This window comes from Danio rerio, chromosome 14 (genome assembly GCF_049306965.1).
Source record: "Danio rerio strain Tuebingen ecotype United States chromosome 14, GRCz12tu, whole genome shotgun sequence".
In the NCBI taxonomy this organism is placed as follows: Eukaryota; Metazoa; Chordata; class Actinopteri; order Cypriniformes; family Danionidae; genus Danio; species Danio rerio.
The window spans coordinates 27,979,399-28,001,047 of record NC_133189.1 but is presented as its reverse complement, the minus strand read 5'-3'; the positions used below and the strand labels follow the sequence as shown (position 1 = coordinate 28,001,047).

Genomic DNA, 21,649 nt, shown 5'->3' with positions numbered 1-21,649 from the left:
GACACATAGGCTTATCAAACAGTACCACTCAGTGTAAATCAGGCATAAAAGAAAGCACTTTCTCCTGAAAGAAAAACAGCATGTTATAGAAAATACTGTGAAAAGTTTCTTGCTCTGTTAAACATCGATTAAAAGATACTTCAGAAAGAATATCAATTTCACAGAAGGGCTAATCATTTTACCTTCAACTGTATGCTTAACTGAGCTTAAAGTGGAGATCGCCTGGATGGATTAAAAAATGTTTAAAAAAACTTATTGGATTAAAAAAAACTCTATTTTTTTTAAGTCAAGGGGGGAGTTGTTATGCAGACGCATAGATTAACCACATGATCCAGAGTAGTCTAACTCTATTAACACAAACTAAATGTGATGGACAGCTAAATATACATTATATCCAGACTAACAAGCATACTAACTCCTGGATGTCAACATGTATTATGTGCTCACGGAATAAAAACATAAAACTACTACAAGAGTAACCTATTTTTTTTTTAGTATTAATATATTTTTTTAGTTCATGTCGTTTTGTTTGTTTGCATGTTTAATGTGTGTCTAATTGTACTTGTTTCTTTCATGAACAATGCAGAAATATCAGAATTATTGTGCAACATTATGAATCATTTGAAATTTAATAAATCTTTAACCTATACGGAATCATAAAAATGTGTCAAATTATTTTTAACTGCGAGTCAATAAATGGTGTAGTTAGGCGAGGCAGTATATGTTGCACCAAACCAGCAGATTATGGGAAAGGTTATCAGATACTTTAATAATATTTCTATACATTTGTCTTTTATAAGTAAAATCTTTAACTTTGGATCTAAAAATGAACATGACAGTATGTGAAATACACAAGTTAATATGATTCATTAATTTTCTTTTCAGCTTAGTCCCTTTATTAATCTGGGGTCGCCACAATGGAATGAACCACCAACTTATCCAGCATATGTTGTTTTTTTTTACACAACAGAGGCCCTTCCAGCTACAAGTGCACCCTATTACTGGGAAACATCTATACACACTCATACACTACGGCCAATTTAGCTAACCCAGTTCACCTGTACTACATGTATTTGGACTGTGGGGGAAACCGAAGCACCCAGAGGAAACCCACGCGATCATAGGGAGAAAGTGCAAACTCCACACAGAAATGCCAACTGACTAGTTATTTGTCTTGTTTGCAATGCTATTTGTGGGATGGCATGGACTTTGACACCGCTGGGGATGGGGTGGGTGTTTTTTTTGGGATGGGTGTTTTTTTGGGGTGGGCTGGGAGGGTTGAGGAGTGGATCTTGTTTTGTTTATTGGAAAGAAAATTGTAAAGATGCCACTCACATGTAAAATCAATAAAAAATTCACAATAAAAAGAAATGCCAACTGACCCAGCCAAGGCTCGAAACAGCAACCTTCTTGCTGTTAGGCGATTGTGCTACCCACTGTGTAAGCATGCCTGTTAATCTGATTCACTTAGTTTAATCTATCAAAATGTTATAGGGGTTTTAGAAAAATTAATACTTCATTTATTAAATATGAAGAAACTATTTAATAAATATGATTCATCAAATGGGATCAAAGCTTATTTAAAAATATATTTTCATCATATTTTGAACTGTCAATTCATTTAAAATTTTGGGAGATGTCAGAACCAATGGTGTTGTGGTTAGTGAATTGACACAATCACTCTGGTGCACAAAGCGAATCTAGTTCCATTTCCACTTTGAGATCCTATGCCGGTCCTTCTCTCTGCTCCCCATGCTTTCCGGTCGATTCTTTCTACCGTCCTATTCATTAAAGGTGAAAACCCACCAAAAAATATTATAAATAGGAGGGAAAATGATCTGCTTCCATAATTTTGTTTTTAACATGGATAATATATTGAAAAAGGTGACTGTCCATAATTATAAACTCAGTTACAATTTACAACAAGTTTTTTGAAGTCAACTAGTTGCTTTAAAGGGCACCTGTGATGAAAATCATCCTTTGCAAGCGGTTTGGACAGAACTGTGTGTGGTGTGTCCACAGTCATATTGGATTGATATAAAGACAATAAATCTTTTATTTTTTTATTTCCTGACATTAAAATTGGATCCCTGCCCACTGAATTGAGTGACAGCCACGTATTGACATGTCTCTGTAGTAATGCATACAATCATATCAACAAGACGTGTGTAAAGCAAACTGGGATTAAAAGATGTGTTAAGCTCGCTGTGATCATCGACCATCATCAAGTGTCCTCAAGAATGAATTTTACAAGTTTAAAACGTTTTTAAAACAGTGCATGTTTGTTATCAATTACAGTAATTTTTTCGTCTTTATCAGCACAGCCGCATGTCAGTACAATTATAAAAGAAGTTTTAATCCCGGTTTGTGGATATTATATCAGGTTTATTTTGTACATCAACATAACTGATATCCATACAGCAGTGGATATTAATGTGTATCCCGTCACATTTGTCGTGCAAAAACATTGAACTTAGTGAACTATGTAATGACGTTGTGTATGACTCATCATTCTCATCGATTTAACTCCACAACAAATACATTAAATAATCATTGGGACAGACCTTACTGTAGTATTTCACACAAACGTTACACAAGATTTGCTTCCTTCATGTCTGTCACTGTGCTGTTTATCTGACGTAGCTAAAGTGAAGATTAAGGCTCACTCTGATAGGCACGTGGAAATGGTAAGCGGGGAGAACTAGCATTAAAGGCACAGGCAACAAAAACAGCTACATTAGCTGTGTCTCATTTGAGGCTGCATCCTACGAAAGGTGCATTCGTAGTGCGCTGTGTCATCACGGCATGACAAAGGCTGCATCAATTTAAAAAAAATTCAAAGGCTCCTTTAAACGCAGCCTCAAAATGAGTTTTTCATTTCCCAGGTAACGAAGAAAACTACCGGTGGATCCTTTGTGGCCTTGAACGTCCCAAGATTTATTGTACGCTAATAACGGCAGGACGTTTTTAAAAGAAAACTCTGCTTCGACTTTATGAATTAAGTTTATTTTACTTGGATATCTGAACACATGTAAAAATAAATAAAATAAATAACAAAGAGTAAGATGTGTCTTACTAAATAGGGATTTGTAGATAGTTTACATTTTTCTGTGTACAAGTATAGATCAAAGAAAATATATTTCCAGCTTCTGTACACCTTGCTTTGCCTTCAGACCTAAAATAAAGATTTAAAATTACTTTGGAAAAAAAAAGTCATTACAAATTTTAGCAACGCTTACAGCAGCTGTTACAGTAGGCTGGTGATGAAATCCATCCTCTGTTGGCTAGATCATCTCATTTCAAAATGCTCGGTTCAGCCTGTGTGGACTACGAAGGTCTCACCTTTGAAGTCTGCATCCTTCGGAGGATGCAGCCTCTGAAATGAGACACAGCTATTATGCTCAGAGCAGAAACTTCTAATGTTCTGAAAGGTATATTAAATAATCTGATGAGTGTTTTGAGCTGAAACTTGACTGAAACATTCTGGAGGCTCAAAAGACTTATTTTAAATCTTGAAAAAGGGGTAAAATAGGTGCTGTTTAAAAGCAACAGATTTACCATTTTTGTTAGGAAAAACTAACTGTGTACACAGAAACGGTTTATATTTAAAATGATAATCACTTTATTTTGGAGTTCACAGGAATGAATGATTTTTTTAAAAATACATTCACATTTTAAAAAATTATAATAATATTTAAAAATGACTATCGTGCTGTATTTTTGACGGCTATAAAGCCTTCAAACAGAAGTAACTGCATTTTGCGAACAAGAAATTGCACCAAGAGAGCTGTGTTGTTGCCATAGATGTTACATTTATTAAAAGTTACTTGACAAGTGTAAAACATACAAATCACAAACAACACAACGTGAAGCACTATCTCATACTGAAGTCTTTGATAAAAATAAAAAGATCAACGCTACATTTGGCATCATAATATATTCGATTCTTCACGCCAGATCATTGATTAAGCGCATTACATATTCTGGTGTGCTTGAATGCTCAATCGGTTTGCGGTATATATTGAACTGCTCTAAATCTAGCCTTGCTTATATTCAATGTGGTTATTTTGGTCCTTTCTGTGAAGCTAATTCCAAACAGGTTTACGTCATCTTCAATAAACTGTGCGCTAATATGATTTTGGCTTTTCAAGGACCCGCCAGTCGTTCGGTGCATCTTGTTGTTGTTGTTGTTAAAGGTGCATTCATGACATTTAATATCACTCTTTTTGTGTACTGTATATACATACTCTTTTTCTAATTGACAAAAGAAAGTTCAGTTACTAGATTTACTCACAAAGTAAAATTACAACTTTCCCACAAATTAAGAGAAACAAACCGTGACTGACAATTTGGATGAAAACAGATTCTCTGATGGCATCGCCGCTAATTGGAACTTAAATTGCGAACGCAAGTTCTTACTGCATAATGGATGCTGACTGTATGAATCGAGCACTGACAAAAGGGCTGGAGGAACTCCAATCCTTCAAAAACAAAATAATAAATAAAATGCAAAGGCGTCAGAAGCAGATGTTCTCTTCTTTGTCTTGAAGACTGAAAAAAGCTGTAGGCGGCTCTTGTTTTGTTCATTTTGCAATTATCCTGAGATCTGTAATCTATTCACAAAATAAAAAAGGAAATACTTCATCCTCATTTAATCATGTCATTCTCACAACAATTTAGATCACTGATGGATTGTCTTTTAATTAATTGAGCTCCTAATGCAATGGTGCGCACATAAAACCAACTAAATGTCTTGTGATTTACCTAATAGATAAAAAGAACTCTGGTGCGAGGAAGGGTGGACATGGAGTGGTCAGCCATGTTGCGAACTCTTGAGTAATTAACGAATCCCCGGAAGAACAGCAGGAATCCTGAGTGAATTCAAAAGGACACAATTTATATAATGGCATTTACACTTTATGATATAATTGCATATGTAAGGTTGGGTACCGAAAACCGCTGCCATTATGGCACCAGTACCAATGTAACCGATATGCAGCAGACCGAATCAGCAAATAAAATTTTGGTGCCACTGATGTTGCAACAAGCACCAAATGGTACATCAAAGGTTTGTCACACCATCTCTAAACATTTAATTCTAAACAACTTTGAGGGATATGGACACAGCTGTCGATGTTAGGGGTTTGTTCTTGTTGCTTATATAGCTAGAAGATACAAGGCAAAGCAAGTACTACAGCATCTGATGAGTGACTCCCTTCAGATTCATCAACACGCAAGATCGTGTTCATCATATTTGCTTAAACTAAGGGTTCTAAAGTATGGCTATATTTTACAAGCAAGGATTCTGACACAGAAACGTAAAGCAGATGCTTTACAAAAGTTAGGGAAAAACACGTCAAACTTAATGAAACAACTTAAAGGGAATGTCTTTGACAGCTTGCGACATCATCTGGCACTTTTAGTGACAACGTTTACATGGACACCAATACTCCAATTTAAATATGATTAAGACAATACTATGATTAAGAGTCTACAATGTAAACAGCAATTTTTGATTACCTTAAAGGACCACAGACACCCACGTCCCGAAATGCAGAGGTTTTTTCTTTCCATCCGGCTTGAAGTTTAAATTCCATTATAACAACTCTCTTCCACCAGTACTTACTTCATATTCTCATCCAAAACCTCAGTTTGTCAGGGGGACATGAATAAAAAGTTCCTGAATGAAAGTAAAACTGCTGAACTGCAGTTAAAGTCAAAGAATAAAAATTTTAATTACATGAAAGTCCGAAAAAAATGTGGATAGTATGGTGACGCAATGACATTTATGGATCTATGTGCTATAACATGCTACACAGGATCATGAAAGGAACATTCAAAAAGTAACTGATATAAACACCTTAATCATAATATTGTATTATTCAGATTAAGGCAAATTTTTAGATTACTGATGTCCATGTAAACGTAGTCACAAGCCCATCCCTTGAAAAGAGTTCACTGATTTTGATGACAGCCTTTCCACAGGTTAGTAGTAAGCTAATGTAATGTTAATTGCATAATGCAAGTCTTGCATTCATGCAAACAAACAATCAAAAGAAATATCAATGCAATTCAAATATATAAAATATGAATTGATGTATACTTTAAACTTATTATAAACACATAATTATATTATTCAATTATAACGATTTAAATATTTTTTGTCAAAAATTTTGTGGCTCAAAAGAATCAGTTAAGCCAAGGGTTTTCAAACTGTGGGGCGCCAGCACCTAATAAGGGGGCCTGAGACATTGAGGCGTGCACTCGAGTAAATTATGAAGACGATTTTTATGCGTTCACTAAAGAAAATATGTTTAACGTTAGCTCCATAGCTAACTATCAGGGACCCCTAGAGTTAATGCGTTCCAGTAAAATATACACAATTAAAATGGAGCGGGTGCATTTTAAAACTAATCACGGGGAATAAATAAAAGTCAAACCGCTGAGCCGTCTGACAAAAAGTGCCCCTTCTGAATCAAATCAGCAGGATGCCCATCAGGATCTTTCACTTACTTTGAAGACATACTATGTTTACATGGACATCAGTTATTTGCCTTAATAAGACGATAATATGATTAAGGTGTTATGTGAAGTGCTTTTTAAATGTTGCGTCACCAGGCTATTCACGTTTCCTGCAGAGGCTCATGCAATTTTGGGTGTTTCATCCTTAATTTTTCATGTGTCCTAAAAGTTTGAAAACCCCTGGGTTAAAGCACTGTTTTGGCACAGTTACCTTTTTAAATGTATCGATTTAGCACCGGTATCGAAATAACCCCAAACGATACCCAAACCTACGCATATGCAGACATTAGTTTGTAAATGTTAAATGGATAGTTCACCCAAAACCAAAAATTCTTTAATTATTTACACACAAACCTGTTTGAGCTTCTTTTAATCTGTTCATCAAAACAAGATGTGTTGAAAAATTATGGAAACCAGCAACCTTTGACTTCCATAGTTTTTGTTTTTCCTATTATGGAAGTCAAAAGTCGCTGGTTTGAACATACTTCAAAATATCTTCTTTTGTGAAAAAAAATAAAGATTTGGAAACACTTGAAGGAAGTAAATAGTGAGTAAAATGTAATTTTGGGTGAAATATCTCTTTCAATTTCAACATTTATTAATTCTTTTTTTCTGCTTCAGATCTGATAACAGTAGTTAAGTAATTGTGACACTCACCCACAACAAGGAAAACCCACCACAGCCAGTACTGGCCATCAAAATATCCAGGGAAGTAGGTGGAAAACTGATAAAAAAATTTTAAAAAGAGAGAGAGAGAGAGAGAGAGAGAGAGAAAGAGAGAAGTGAGTAGTTTTCTACATTACAATGTAATAAAATAGTACTAAAACTAAATGCACAATTTAGCTACTTCAGTCTTTAAGATTTTAGAAAGGAATAACTGTAGATAGGCTGTTGAATTATTAGTGGATATAAAAAATAAATACAAATACTAAGTTGGTTTACAGCCACAAAGCAAAATTGAATAATTCTCTAATAACTCAATGGACTGGAGACAGTGCATTAACACATACTCTGATATGGCAAGTTTAAGGGAAATTGTTGTTTTTATTTTAATTAATATACATTTTAAACTATTTTATTACTTGATTAATTCTGTAATTATTTTTATTATTAAAATTAAATAAAACTCAAAAATTGTATATATGTTTGTATATGTTTTAAATTATAGTTCTTTAAAAAATCGTAGAAAAAACATATGGGTAGATCAGCCAAGACAATTGGGATCAGTGCATCTATCGAGAGCAAAATCTACTTTCCAAAGAACCAATTTAAATGAGAAACATAAATTCTCTGATTATGTAATCCATATGAAACACATGCCATTCCACTAGTCTGTCTCTATGGCTTTATCTTTGAAATGGAAAACAGCACTAGTTCATCAATAAGTTATTCAAATGTTATTTTTTCTCTAATTTTTCCGTTTTGAATATGGCCATTGAAAGGTTTCTTGTGTAGTAAATAGAACTAAAACACGTTTATACGTTTGTAAACCTTTTATACCTTACTGGTAGCCTATTTTACATTCTATATTAAATTAAATGTAACACTTTTTTTTCGGTTACTCTCAATATTGCAACTTTAAATTGGTGTGATTTATAATCAGCAGAGAGACATTTTCCAAAAAATATGGTTGTAACATCATGTCATACCCTCACAATCAGGACCCATTTGACCAGGGAAAGTCCAAACCCAGAGATGGCCCCATAACGTCCGGCAGCAGACGTGGTCAGACAGAAGGACAGGAAGAAGCCAATCCAGTTAAAGAGGAACGCCACTGATGGAAAACAAAAACAAATGAAGAGGTATGAACACATATCTGCTGCACTTCTGTGTCCATATGTGTAGTTACTCATATCATTCACTCATCCATAGGGTATAATACATCATTCACTGTGCACCAGTGTGGTGGCTGTGAGTACTGTGCCCTCTTACTGAAAAATGTCAGCATGAAAATCCCATCATTTCCAACCCGCAGCTGATCCGTGTCTTCAAAGCTGTCCCTGGCAATGAAGTCCTCATCCTGTAGTAGAGGAACACATAAAGATGCATCAAATGAAGGTATTTTCCAATATTCAGAATAAGTATCAGCTTTGATGTTGTTCTTTTCGCCCAATCAGGTGTCGATCAGACAGGGCAGATCAAAAATCGGTATTTGACGATATGATACAAAATATAATACTTGGTGATTAAATGAAGGTTGCTGAAAACAAAGCAAAATATGCAAGATCTGTGTGCAAACATTTGGATTTGGTCCGCAAAACATATGTTTGTATTTGTATAGCACATTGCTCACATGTCATTAAAGGTGCAGTATATACGTTTGACACCCAGTGGTTTAAAGGGTCACGAAACACCAAAACACATTTTTTGAGCTGTTGACAGTCGTATATGTGTCCCACACTGCTATAAACACTATTAGGACACCTATATTTCACTATAAAGTGTAAATTGGTTGTTTTTGCGTTATTTCAAGCAAATTCGAACTTCCGGTTTGAAACGAATTTTTGAAGCTGCGTCACGGTCATGACATAATAGCGTTGTATTCCAGCGTGCAGACTGGGCGTCTGTGCCAGAGTGAGTCTTATTACATCTTACAGTGTGATGCATTAATGCATGAGTAAGGCTTGGTTCAAACCAATCAGCGCGCTCTATTGTGCAACTTCATTAATATTCATTAGTGTCACAGTGTTTTCACGACAGAGACGCCACGTTGTGTTGGCAAATCAAGCGTGAAGTGTTGCTTTTATAGTTTGCTGCCGTTAAGTTTTGTTTTCATTTTCTCTCTGTGAGAGCTCAGCTGGCGTCACGTGTGGATTAACAGTGTACGCGACGCTCGACAACAATAACTTACGTGTCTAAGGAGGATTATTGTTTACCTGAGAGCTGTTCTCATCTCCAAACGCTGAGATCTGGATTCGCTTGTAGTCTTCTCTTCATAAAGACGCGGCTCTAGTTACTGGTGATTGTCCTGTCTCTACAAATCTGATAAGTGAGCGACCAGTGCTCTTTGTTTATTCAGTTTGCTCGTATCGAACTAAGTTAACTATTGCACCGAGTCACCGAGTGTAAACACGTTAGCATCACAACCAAACTTTAACCTCGTGTAGGGTTTTTACCGCATTTAGTGACCAGAATAACACAGGCGGCTTTCTGACGCTACCTGCTGTGTGCATCTAAGTTTCCGGGAAATGCGGAGGTTTTTTTTCCCTCATTCGCCGTGCGGTATCAAACATTGCATGAAAAATACACGCTTAGAGCAGTTCCTCGAATCAAATATCTCGTTTGTCGCGAGGGGCATGAATGAATTCCCTGAATGAAAGAGCCAAACTGCAGTTAAAGTCCAACATTTAATAATTTGGGAAATAATTTGACTACAGATGTCCATGTAGGTTAAACACCATCACTTTCTCCTGTCTGTGTATTTTGACTCTGAAACTCGCGCGTGCCCAAATAAACACTCCCACACCATCCCACTTTAGTTCCTCCGACACTCCCCCCTAAACAGAGCTGGACACGCCCACTTTTCTGACTTTTTCCAAAGTAGAGGTGTGAAAACACCCTGCTGAAACGAGGGGGTTTCATGGCCCTTTAACAAGATATTGCATTCCTAGATCAAAACAAACGCAGGTTGCCAGATTGAGGACTAACAGGAGCGTGTCTAACGATCGAGCCTATAGGCGGTTTAAACAGTGTTCTGAATAAAATCAACGACATGGAATAGTCATTATCAGACAAAACTAAAACAAAATGAGTATCAGACTGATTAGTTATGAAAAAAATTATGTTGGTGTATCTTTATTATATTTAAATACCATATACACACTCACCCTGTCAGTGACTAGTGGAACAGTGGCCTCTGCTTTGCTCCTCTCAGCCTCGTCGTAGGACGGAAGGGACGTGGCAACATTGTATGAGGGTGGTTTGGGGTAAACCTCATCCTCCTTGTACTCGAAGAAAGCTACAGCAATTGCATGAATTAAACAGCCATCATGAGTTAAACATTGTCAATAATGAAACACTGCCTGATAGCTCTGACATGGATGTAGATTCATAAACACATAGGCATTTAGACACTTGTGCTTTACCTGCGTTGCTCGCTCCAAGGCTGCTGTATGGTGGAGGTGCATCAGCTGTTTGTTGAAACCCCTCTGCGGACTCCTCCTCATTAGTCAACTGCACAACCAAAGCAAAGCAACTGATGTTTGCAAACAATATCAGATAACAATAATGGTGTTTTCTAGAGCATATAGTAATCAGAAAGTAAAATTCAATACCTTTTAAGACAATTTTAAGACACTTTTTTCTATATTTTAAGACCTTATAACCACTTAAAACTTAGTTATAAAAACTGGTGAGATTTTGACTTACAGTATATTTACTAAGTATTAATGTAAGAAACTAATCCAAAACTAAAATTTTATTCATAAACTGAATAAAAATCTATTAAATCCAGCTGATTCAGCAGGTTGGTGCCTACAGAACTGCAGAAATACTGGTGTTGCCTTGGTTACTGCAGTAAACAAAGCAGCATGTTGTCCAATCTAGCAGCATTTTATTGGCTGCGTCTGAATGTGCCAACTACTCAGTAGGTACTGCATTTGAATTTAAAACGTACTACTTGGCTCGCAAACTGATTTTAGCATATTGCATGGAAATATGCGGTTTCAGATGCAGACATTGATTTCAGAAACTACACAGCATCCTGAAATTCGCAAATTTAATTCAGGCAAACTTTAGCATACAACCACATGTTGCATAATCAACAAGATATCAATTTTAATACCTTGCAAAATAGCTTTAAGACTTTTTAATACTTTTTAAGGGCCTTAAATTTCTCTACATCGATTTATTAACTTTTAATACTTTTAAGACCCTCAGGACAATTCGTTTTTGATACAATTAATTTTTGATCATGTATCCAAATTAACAAAAGCATGGCATTTTTTTCATTATTTTTAACTATTTAATAATAATAATAAAAATATGAGTGAAATATTGATCCATCGTTATGGAGAGTGATAAGTATATGTAAAAACCAAATAAAATACTTTATCAATACTCAGTAAACAAATAAGTGGTCATAGTTCAAATTATTAAAAGCTGTGCAGGGTTCAACGCTAAGGTTTTTTATTACTGATCCAATCGGGCCTATGATTCAGATTTTTACTTGACCTGTCAAAATTCACACACACACACAGAAAAAAATAGAAGTTAACAGCTATTTTTAGCCACATATTTTAATAATGTGTGAAAATTGTGTCAGTGAATCTAGAATTTAAATATTTTAAAAATGTTAATAAATGTATAATGAGAAAAATTCAAAGTGTCATGCCAACACAAAGAGCAGTATGGAAAATGTGCAGGTATTTTATTGCAGTTCAAAATTATTTAACAAAAGGTGGCTGATTTGCCCAACTGATGGCGAATTGTGCAAAATAAGTTCATTTTTTTCGTCGTATTGTTCCCACGTGAATGTCTGCTTCCAAGACGTTAGAAACAGACATTTTCTTTTACCCTTTTAATTTGATGTTGTCGTCACTTCACTGTACTGATTGTTACCAGGGTAAAGGAAATAATAGCATGCTCAAAACATTAAATCAGATAAGAGGAACCGCAAAGCAATGTGGTGTTTACAACATCACAGAGAAGATAGCATTTAAAGACTTAAAAGCACAAACTTAAAATGCATGCAACTGACAAATAATCGCAGTCAAATGAAACTTTAGTGAAAAGGCAGCACTGTCCTGATCGGGCCAGTAATGATCCCGTCTACAGTCCCAAGCGTCTCTCACACTGGCCTCAGGCCATCAGGCAGTCCTTATTGTTGAGCCCTGCTTTCACAAATCTGTAAAATCTTGTAGTTTTAATATTGCTAAATATTTAAAAGATTTAAGATATAATAGGAAAATGTAATATTTTAAGACTGCACATTATTAAACAATGTTTATATATATATATATATATATATATATATATATATATATATATATATATATCAAATGATCATCTAATGATGTATGATCCAGGTATGCTTTATAAATTATTAATTTTTGTTTAACTACATTGCGTGGGTGTGTTATGCTCATATGTAACGTTATTGGGCTAATATCTCTTACATTTTTTGGACAATTGATTTAATGTATACTCTTCAATTTGTCTCATTATAATATAACAACATTTTGTTAACAAAATAAACACGTTAACCTCTGTCCTCCAGTAACGTGAAGAGTTAAATCATTAACTTTAAGTTCTAAGATTAAAAGTAGCTACTCGCTGCAACATTTAATCATAATGACAACATAAAATATTGAGTAACCATGGTAAAACAGAGCTAACAGTGGGTTTTACTCTACGCTAAATAATATATGCGAGTAAACACACTCGTCGTTTTTCCGGTTTGCCATTAACGTAGTGGAAAATGAAGGCCGCAGAAGGAGCGGCTAACGTTAACCAGCTAATTACCGTCATAGCGATTAACGTTACAGTGTCTTTTCAGAAATATTATACAATGTAAATCATCAAAAATGATCAAAACTTCATCCACCAAACATACACCATAAAGCCTTGAACCTTACGGGAAAAAACAACTCACTCTAAAACCAAACGAGCTGGATAATGTTTGTTAATGTTACCTGCTGATATCCACTCCTCTGATCAGACATTCTTCTGTGGCGATCTATCCACCTAATCAGTCATACAGTAGCGATGACTACTAGTTTAACCTAACTTTTCCTTAATGTAACTAATGTTCGATTCCACAATTAAACAGTTCTGTACGAAGAGCGAATGACAGCACTAGGCTAATCTGTAGCCCAAACAATGGCGACTGCTCATGCTCAGTCAGCTTCAGTGTCAGCCGCTGCGGCTCTGTCTCAACAGCCAATACGTCCGCACTAACTAGACAGCACTGCGGACATTATTTGTTCGCTGCCAGCAGGCTCAGTTCAAGTGTTTATATAATCAGCTTACGACATTTTGAACACATTCCATGGGTGTATTTCTGTCAGTGCAAAGATTATTGTTATGTAAGCAATATAAAGGGTTTACATTGGTCACTTTGGCAGCTGTTGAATTAAAAGTACAATAGCTAGACAGAAAGGGTCCTCAGTATTTTGAAGAAACTAAATACAACTCAGATTTACTGCCAATTTCTAATTAACTGACCCACTAGTTTAGAGTATTCAGCAATAAGTTTAGTCGTGAAAACTATTTCTTCAAGTGTTTTGTTGTGTGCAGGAATATTTCAATCTAGTTTTCCAACCATATTGAATCACTAAGGTATTTTTGCTCACGATGATACACTGATTTTTTAATCCATAAAATAAGCCTCATACTGTAGCATTATTTACACAAATAAAAATATATATATATTTATCTTAATATTATACTGATTTATCACCATGAATTAAAACTATTTATAATATTATCAAATAAAGATTGTATTATCAAATAAAGATAAAAAATAGTATCAAATAAAGTAAAATGGAACCTCTCTTTATGGGTACACAAACTTAAGTTAGTTCACTCAAAAAAAATTTTATTCACCCTCATGTCATTCAAAACAATTTTAAACACCGCACGTGAATGAACAACTTTTTCAACAATTTCTTCTCTTTAGTGTCAGTATAGGGTGCACACTCACAAGCACTGTAAACGCACAGTAGAATATTTAGTAGTGAGGAAATCTCATGCATTTAATGTAATGTAATGTGTATTTATATACTGCATTTATCGTGTATGGCCATACACCCAAAGCGCTTCACATCAACACCAGAGTAAAGCATCCACTTGGATGATGCAACGGCAGCCACGGGACAATGGAGTCAGTCATGATTGCGAGGCCATGATGGGTACTACCCTTCTCTTTACCAGAAGTGCCAAAGGATTTTTATTGACCAGGGTCAGGACCTCGGTTTAACGTCTCATCCGAAAGATGGCACTCACTAGTTTTTTTTCCATCCAAATATGCGAATGAACTATGAACAAAACTGAATTATTGCATGAAAGACGTGTGGATAAAGCTGCATTTCCATCCAACGAGTCAAAGCGAACAAAACCGCCACTTCCTGATTAACTGGCGCCAAATATCAACAGTAAAAACTAAATTCGCTGCAGTAGGAGAAGCTGTGTTAATCTTTTCTTTATCTAAAAAATTACTTGCGCCTCAGAAGGTAATCCTTACACGCAGTGAATGTGCGGTGGCTTTTGAAGGTGTCAGACGCAGAGCACAGATGCTCTTGATTCTGTAGGTCATTAATGATATAATAACAGTAATACTTAAATGGTAAGGCATTTTAGAATGACCAAAACAACAGTTTAGGTGGTTTACAGTGTGCTCAGCCTCAGCCTGTTGGTTAGTCCATAGACATTTTCACATGATCACATGATCTCTTATTACAAAATCACATGACCTTTTTTAATGCGAATACTGAAATGTGTGCGGTGTTTCCATCGAAGTTTATTTGCATCTTTTCTTATTGAATAAAACATTTATCCTACTCAGTTATGTGCATACATTTTTTATGCGCATTTTAAAAATGTATGCACATCATGGCGTTTCCATCAACCGTTTTTTATGTGCATATCTAAAATGCGCATAAAATAGATGGATGGAAATATAGCTATTGACAGTATAGTGGCCCCTTCACTTTTCTGGGGTATTAGGACTCACACGGACTTCAGGTTGAGCACCCCCTGCTGGCCTCACCAGCACCATTTCCATCTTCCAAAAGCCCTTTTAGAACAAAAGCACTTTTATGTCCTTTGATCAAATATCCAAAAATATATATAATTTTGTTCAAATTCCTCTTTCTTTGTCAAACTAACAATAAAACCTACTTTAAGAAATTGAATAGCTTTCTATTATATTTTTTACATAATATTCAACCTCCTTTTAGGTGTCAAAATCACTGTTTTCACCTTGTCGCACACCCAGAGTTTTAAACTTCAACAATGAAAATTAAATTTTAAAGGATTATTTGTCTGGTAACTATTAATGTATCTTAATTGAGCACTAGTGAAATAAGTTGCAAAATATAACTGCCACACAGTATCAGTATCATCTCCATCACAACACGGTTATGTTGCTTTAATAAGTTCGTGTGAAAGATTATTTAGCTGGTTTCTATGATGAATGGTGCCATCTGAGCGCATGTTCAAGATGGAGGGAATTTAAATTTTTATCAACAACACTTGAAGAAAAATTAAGGTAAATATTGCTTGATAAGGAAATACATTTATTCTACATCATTTCCAAACATGTTGCACCTTCAAAGATGTTTTTAAAAACCAAACAAAATGAAGGTAAGAGTGTTTAGTATACATGGAAGGCTAGTATCAATTTTAAGCTAATCGGTGAAGCTATATTTAATTTTTTCCACAATAAATTGTTGAAATGTCATTTCCACCACTATCAATTTCATCACCACACACATTTTTAAAAAATATTTATAAAGTTCTCATCACACATTAAAAGTGTAATCACAATGTATAAGTTCACACTCTTTTTAATATACAAATTCAGTTTAAAACTAATATTCAATTTTAGAGTGTGACAGGTTTACAATTTAGCACATAACTAATTTATTTCATTGACAAATGTATAATTATTATATATATTGTGGAAAGATTGGGTAAACCAAATACAAAAATGATCTTAGACAATGTTTGACTACCATAATTAATTCATTTTGAAAAAAGCTGTATATTGAGATGTGTTGGAATTGACATTTGTTCAGTTTACGATGGAAAAAATGTTTCTCTTCTTATGTAAGTTTGTCCTCTTACAGATATTAAAACTAGACAAACTGTTTAAACATGTTATGTTAGTTTTGAACAAGTTTTTTTACTCAACTTTACAAGGTTAAAAGTGCCAGTAGTTGAAGAATGGCCCATGTACTTATTGGACTTACGGTGCAATACTTGAATTCACCGAGCTCATGAGAATGATCCATTCTGTCACACGTTTATAGGAGTGGTCTGCTCTAGGTGGTTGATTCTATACACACATGGCCATGAAAGAATGTATCAAACTTTTTGGCAAGATAGTGTGTGTTCATGTAAACGTAACCCCACTGGTCCTAGACCTCCCAACCCGCAAAGATACAGTAAAACATAAAATATAAATCATTGAAATATAAACAAGTGATGTAGCATTAAATGGACATACAATCACTGAATAAAAAAATAATCTGAAAATATTAAAATACAAAGTAACATCAAATAACATGGACTAAACATCAGTGTTTAAATCAAGTATTTACTTCTTTTTTTTTTAATAAAAATCAAGTCTGTGATTTATTTACTGACATCTGAAGAATAAGGATTATCAGTTAATTATGATAAAAACACATTTTATTAAAATTGTTCGAGTACCAAAATGGTCAACAGACAGAAACATTGATCTAACAAACAAGGGAAACATTTTAAACATTTGCACAAACACATATTTGCTCTTTCCATTCTTCTCTTCAGTGTTAGTTTATGGCTCTTCCACCATCTTGTTGTGCACATGGATAATGCCTGAAAAGATATTACACGTGATTTTCTTACAGCCACAAAATCCATTCAAATCCTCCCAAGTGAAGCCTGAGGTCATCTTTGTTACCTTTGAAATACTTGACAGTTTTGACCCTCAGCTCTTGAGTGGCGTCTTCATCGCACACAAACACAGTCTGAGGATGCTGCTGGAAGGCCGACACTGTCCACATGTGATTCACTCCCTCCTCTATGGCTTTATAGAGCGCAAATGCTTTATGAGAGCCAGTGATAAGGATCATGACCTGAAAATGAACAATGATCATCATGTTACTGCTGTATTGTTTCAGATCAGCCCACAAGAGAGCGCATTATTACTCATCCATTTTTTTAGCAGCATTCTACGAGATTAACAAAATGGTAAACAACGTAACATTAGCATCCTGCACAGTTTTTGGCCAAATTCGTGCATTGAAAAAGACTATTTTAGGTAAACCCTATTGACCTTATTCTTCAATGAGGAAGTGCGCTCGTTTTAGCGATTGTTTTAGAACTTCCGATTTAGTCGCCTTTAGGAGAAATAACAAGGAACAATAAACGGCAGAAAGCGGTCACATTACCAGCTTTACAAACAAGTGTTTGCATGACTATACAGACAAAATAGAATAAGAAAATAAGAAAATATCAGTTTGCAACATCAAGAAGCAAAAAGAGCTGTTTTTAACATCTATGAATAAATGGAAGTAAATGAGACCAGAAATCCCGAGCCAAAAAGATACAAACAGCTGTATAAGGTGGATAAAACAGGCATTGTGTTATGTTTATGTTTAGAAGTTTGTCCACTTATTATAAGCAATAGTTATAAAGCGTTTTTTGCTTCATTTATTAAAGCAAAAAGTAAGTATTTTCTTCAAGTATCCATTTCATAAAGTAAGCAAGTGCAGGTCGCAATATTTGGTATGTGGCTGATTTTCTTCAAAAGCTAAATTTTGGCTTTAAAGGAAAATTCCACTTTTGTTTGGAAATAGGCTCTTTTATAGCACTTTCAGCTTAGCTTAGCATAAAGCATTGAATCCGATTAGACCATTAGCATTTCACTCACTTAATAAAACAAAAGAGTTTTTAGAATTTTCCTATTTAAATTCTCATTCTGGCAAAATAATCAAGGACAATAACTAACTTTAACAAAACTCTTTTTACATTTTTTTCAGTGAGATGCTAATGGTCTAATCTGATTCAGTTATTTAAGCTAAGATAAATTAATCTAAGGGTGCTTTCACACCTTGACAGTTGTTGCGAAACCGGTCTCGTTTGCCCAGTTAGCAGGATTCATTATGCATATGTGAATCCAGCAATTGTGCTCGGATCTGTGTCAAAACAATCGGTCTGAGATTGCTTGCATGAGGTGGTCTTGGCTCAATTGAAACGCTGCACTGACACCTCGAAAGAAAGATCAGCATTGATCTGCTTCATGATCTGACTGCAGTCTCGGCTCATCTGTTATTTCTCTCTACAATTTAAGCCTAAAATGCAGAATTCTAGCCAATGTTTTTTAAATAGATTGATTAATTCAATAGATAGATTTTTACAAAACTTGACAACTGAAATGAGGCCATGTATGAGAAAGTTTGACCTCTCTGATTTATATTTGGTGACGATGTCTGAGGGTGTCAAAACTAAAGTTTTCCTTTTCACTTATGTCTTATTGCTTATCATCATAAACTAAAAAAACGACGTGACAGCTAAGCAGAATCTGTGGCACTCTGAAAATAATCCCTAAAACTCTGGCCAATGTGAGGAGAGTTTACTCGCTCGTGAATTGTTTTAGCTATTTTGGTCCATTTAGAAACATTGCATTGTGAAAGCAAGACCAATGACAAAAATAAACAATTTTATCAATTTTAATCCCTGTTTCGGAACAAAAATATTGATCTACAGGAGTGAAAAAACTGTCAAAGTGCTCCCACCAGAGATTACTTGAATGAATTCAAAAATGCTAAAACTGTTGAACTCTAGGTGACTTGTAAGATGAGTTTATTTACAAAAGAAGTGTTGCTTTAAGTTTATTTTGGTCTTTCACTTATATTGTTTTTTTTTTACTAGCAATATCTGGCAACACTTATGATTCAAGATAAGGATTCCCACCCTTTCTAAAACTGTAGATTCAATGACTTTCAAGTACCTTTGAAAGCCCCATTAATTTTAAATCAGGCACCTTTGTTATTCATACCTCAGCATATGTAGCGCTATAAAAGTCCTGACTGTACTATTACTGTTGGTACTATTAGTTTATTGTTACACTTCAAATTTACCTTAAGACGTAAAATTTTTTTGACCGTTTTAAAAAGTCATCTTTAAAGAATTTTGATCAAATTTGATGTATTCAATACTGGTGATATTCATTCATTCATTCATTCCTAATCTCACACTGCTTTACTTTTAAGACAGTCTGGTAGGGGTTAATATATTTAATTAATTAATTAATTTATGATCTTATATATCTTATTATATATATTTTTCTATGCTACCTCTCGACAGACCTTTCTTTCCCTGAAATGTATGATGTTTGTGTATGGTAGAGGGGTAAAATTTTGTTGCATGTAACAGTGTTGTGACAAATAAAAGCTCATCATCATCATCATAATCATCTTCAAGATTTAAATTTTAGATGTTTAATTTGTCCGTTTTTACAATTGAGTAAAATTGTTGAAAAAAACCATGAACAAATTTAGTTTTAAATTTAATTCAAGCACTTTCAAGGACCTATGTTTGTTTTTAAGTACTTTCCAGACCTTGAATCCATATGTCTGAAATGCAAGTACTTTTAAGAAGCGTGGGAACCCTGCAAGATCCTGCAAGATGTACCAATGTTTTTTTTGCAGTCCATAGAGATGAGAGCAACAACTTGCAGAGCTTTGGTAAATGCAGTTGTCAATACTCCAGCATGTTCCAGAAGATAATTAATTGGAAAGGTCATGTAACAACCTAATTTAGCTGTGTGTGGCCAAACATATAGAAATATTCATACTTATACCTCTCTAGCATCCATCACAGTGCCAACGCCAACTGTGAGGGCCATGGTGGGCACCTTAGAGAGATCTCCATCAAAGAAACGTGCATTAGCCAGAATTGTGTCCATAGCCAGGGTCTTAACACGCGTTCGAGACACAAGACTGGAACCAGGCTCATTGAATGCAATGTGACCATCAGGTCCAATCCCTGCAATGTGAGCACAAGACAAAGTTCATTCACATACCATGCAAAGGACAAAGTTCAATCTTATGTCTTACCGCCAACAAAGAGCTCAATTCCTCCTGCGGCTTTGATTTTGGCTTCAAAGTCCTGACATTCCTTCTCTAGATTGGGTGCGTTGCCATCCAGGATGTGAGCGTTTTCTGCTCGAATGTCGATGTGCTTGAAGAAGTTATTCCACATGAATGAATGATAACTTTCAGGATGGTCTCTGGGAAGTCCTGTAAAAGACAATAACCACTTACACTTTGGTTCAGTGTTACAACTAAATATATGACAGGCAGTTCAACCCTTGATCCCCAAGCATAAATGTCTGCTCACATACCTACATACTCATCCATATTAAACGTTTTCACATACTGAAAAGATATTTCTCCCTTCTTGTGGTACTCGATCAGTTTCTTGTAGCATCCAAGTGGAGTGCTTCCTGTAATACAAACACAATTCAAATACAGTATACCTTAACACAGTTCAATGCGTTTGCATAGTACACAGCATGAGTTTGTTTTGACTCTACCTGTTGGAAGACCCAGAGTGAAGAACCGCTCAGGACCTGGATTAAACTTCCTTATTCTGTTCCTGATGTACTTGGCAGCCCATTCGCTGACTTGGTCGTAGTCATTGAGGATTATGAGCTTCATGGCTTCATCTGAGTCTAAGAGAAACGATTAGGTAAATTGACCTGGAAACCCAGTGTTTGTTACAGTCCTGCCTTCTTTAGACTTTAGACCCTATTATCGTTAAATTAAGACGGAAGTGCAGCCGTAGGTATACTTCACTGACACTATAGAGTCAACCGTGGAGACTTTGTTTAGCGCGACGCGACACATTATTAAAGGCTGTTTTGTCGCGTCGCTAAGTAGTGTTTATACTTCACCTTCTTTTAGACAGAGCAACGTGCATTTAGTCTCACTAGTGAACAATAAAGACTATGTATTAGTTAACCAACGATGACTCTGGAATTTATATTAGATATTAAAAGACGCTAGTTGGAGGTTGTCATATTGAGTTAGCAAAACACTTACCAGTTGTTTGTAAGTAGCAGAACTCCTCCAGCGCCGCAGAGGAACACGATCATGTGACTGTGAGGAAATGTAGCAGAGTTTGCACATCTCACCTCAGGATTTGAGTGGCTCTCAGTGGAAAAAACAATTCGACGCAAAAATGCATTTTTTTTTTGGAGGAGGATTTGGAAATATAATCGCCCAATTTATAATTTTATTTATTATCCATTAGCTAATAAAGTCGATCAATTAATGAACAAACAAAGCTATTTGGTTTGGGTTAAAAGTGATTTAAGCAATTATATATTAATAATAAATAAACAGTTAAAGTCAGAATTATTAGCCCAGTTTTTCTCTTTTAAATATTTCCCAAATATTTGTGTAATACAGAGTAG

The 21,649-nt window shown here is 35.2% G+C and overlaps 2 protein-coding genes across 4 annotated transcripts; both read right to left on the bottom strand.

Annotated features, from left to right (window-relative positions):
• Positions 1–3,792: 3,792 nt before the first annotated feature.
• ndfip1 (Nedd4 family interacting protein 1) lies at positions 3,793–13,353 on the bottom strand. Of its 2 annotated transcripts, XM_005173100.5 has the most exons (8): positions 13,155–13,353; positions 10,608–10,695; positions 10,350–10,480; positions 8,455–8,542; positions 8,172–8,296; positions 7,180–7,246; positions 4,765–4,871; positions 3,793–4,613 (listed from the first exon to the last, which is right to left on the bottom strand). In XM_005173100.5, exons 1-7 carry the CDS (start codon positions 13,182–13,184, stop codon positions 4,765–4,767), a joined length of 636 nt encoding a protein of 211 aa, XP_005173157.1. In that variant the 5' UTR covers positions 13,185–13,353; the 3' UTR covers positions 3,793–4,613.
• A 3,504-nt stretch (positions 13,354–16,857) lies between these two features.
• gnpda1 (glucosamine-6-phosphate deaminase 1) lies at positions 16,858–21,336 on the bottom strand. Of its 2 annotated transcripts, NM_001017867.1 has the most exon segments (7): positions 16,864–17,043; positions 17,129–17,303; positions 20,033–20,217; positions 20,289–20,471; positions 20,576–20,677; positions 20,768–20,905; positions 21,276–21,336. In NM_001017867.1, coding segments are annotated over 6 exon segments (810 nt in total). In that variant the 5' UTR covers positions 20,892–20,905; positions 21,276–21,336; the 3' UTR covers positions 16,864–17,002.
• Between the last annotated feature and the right edge of the window lie 313 nt (positions 21,337–21,649).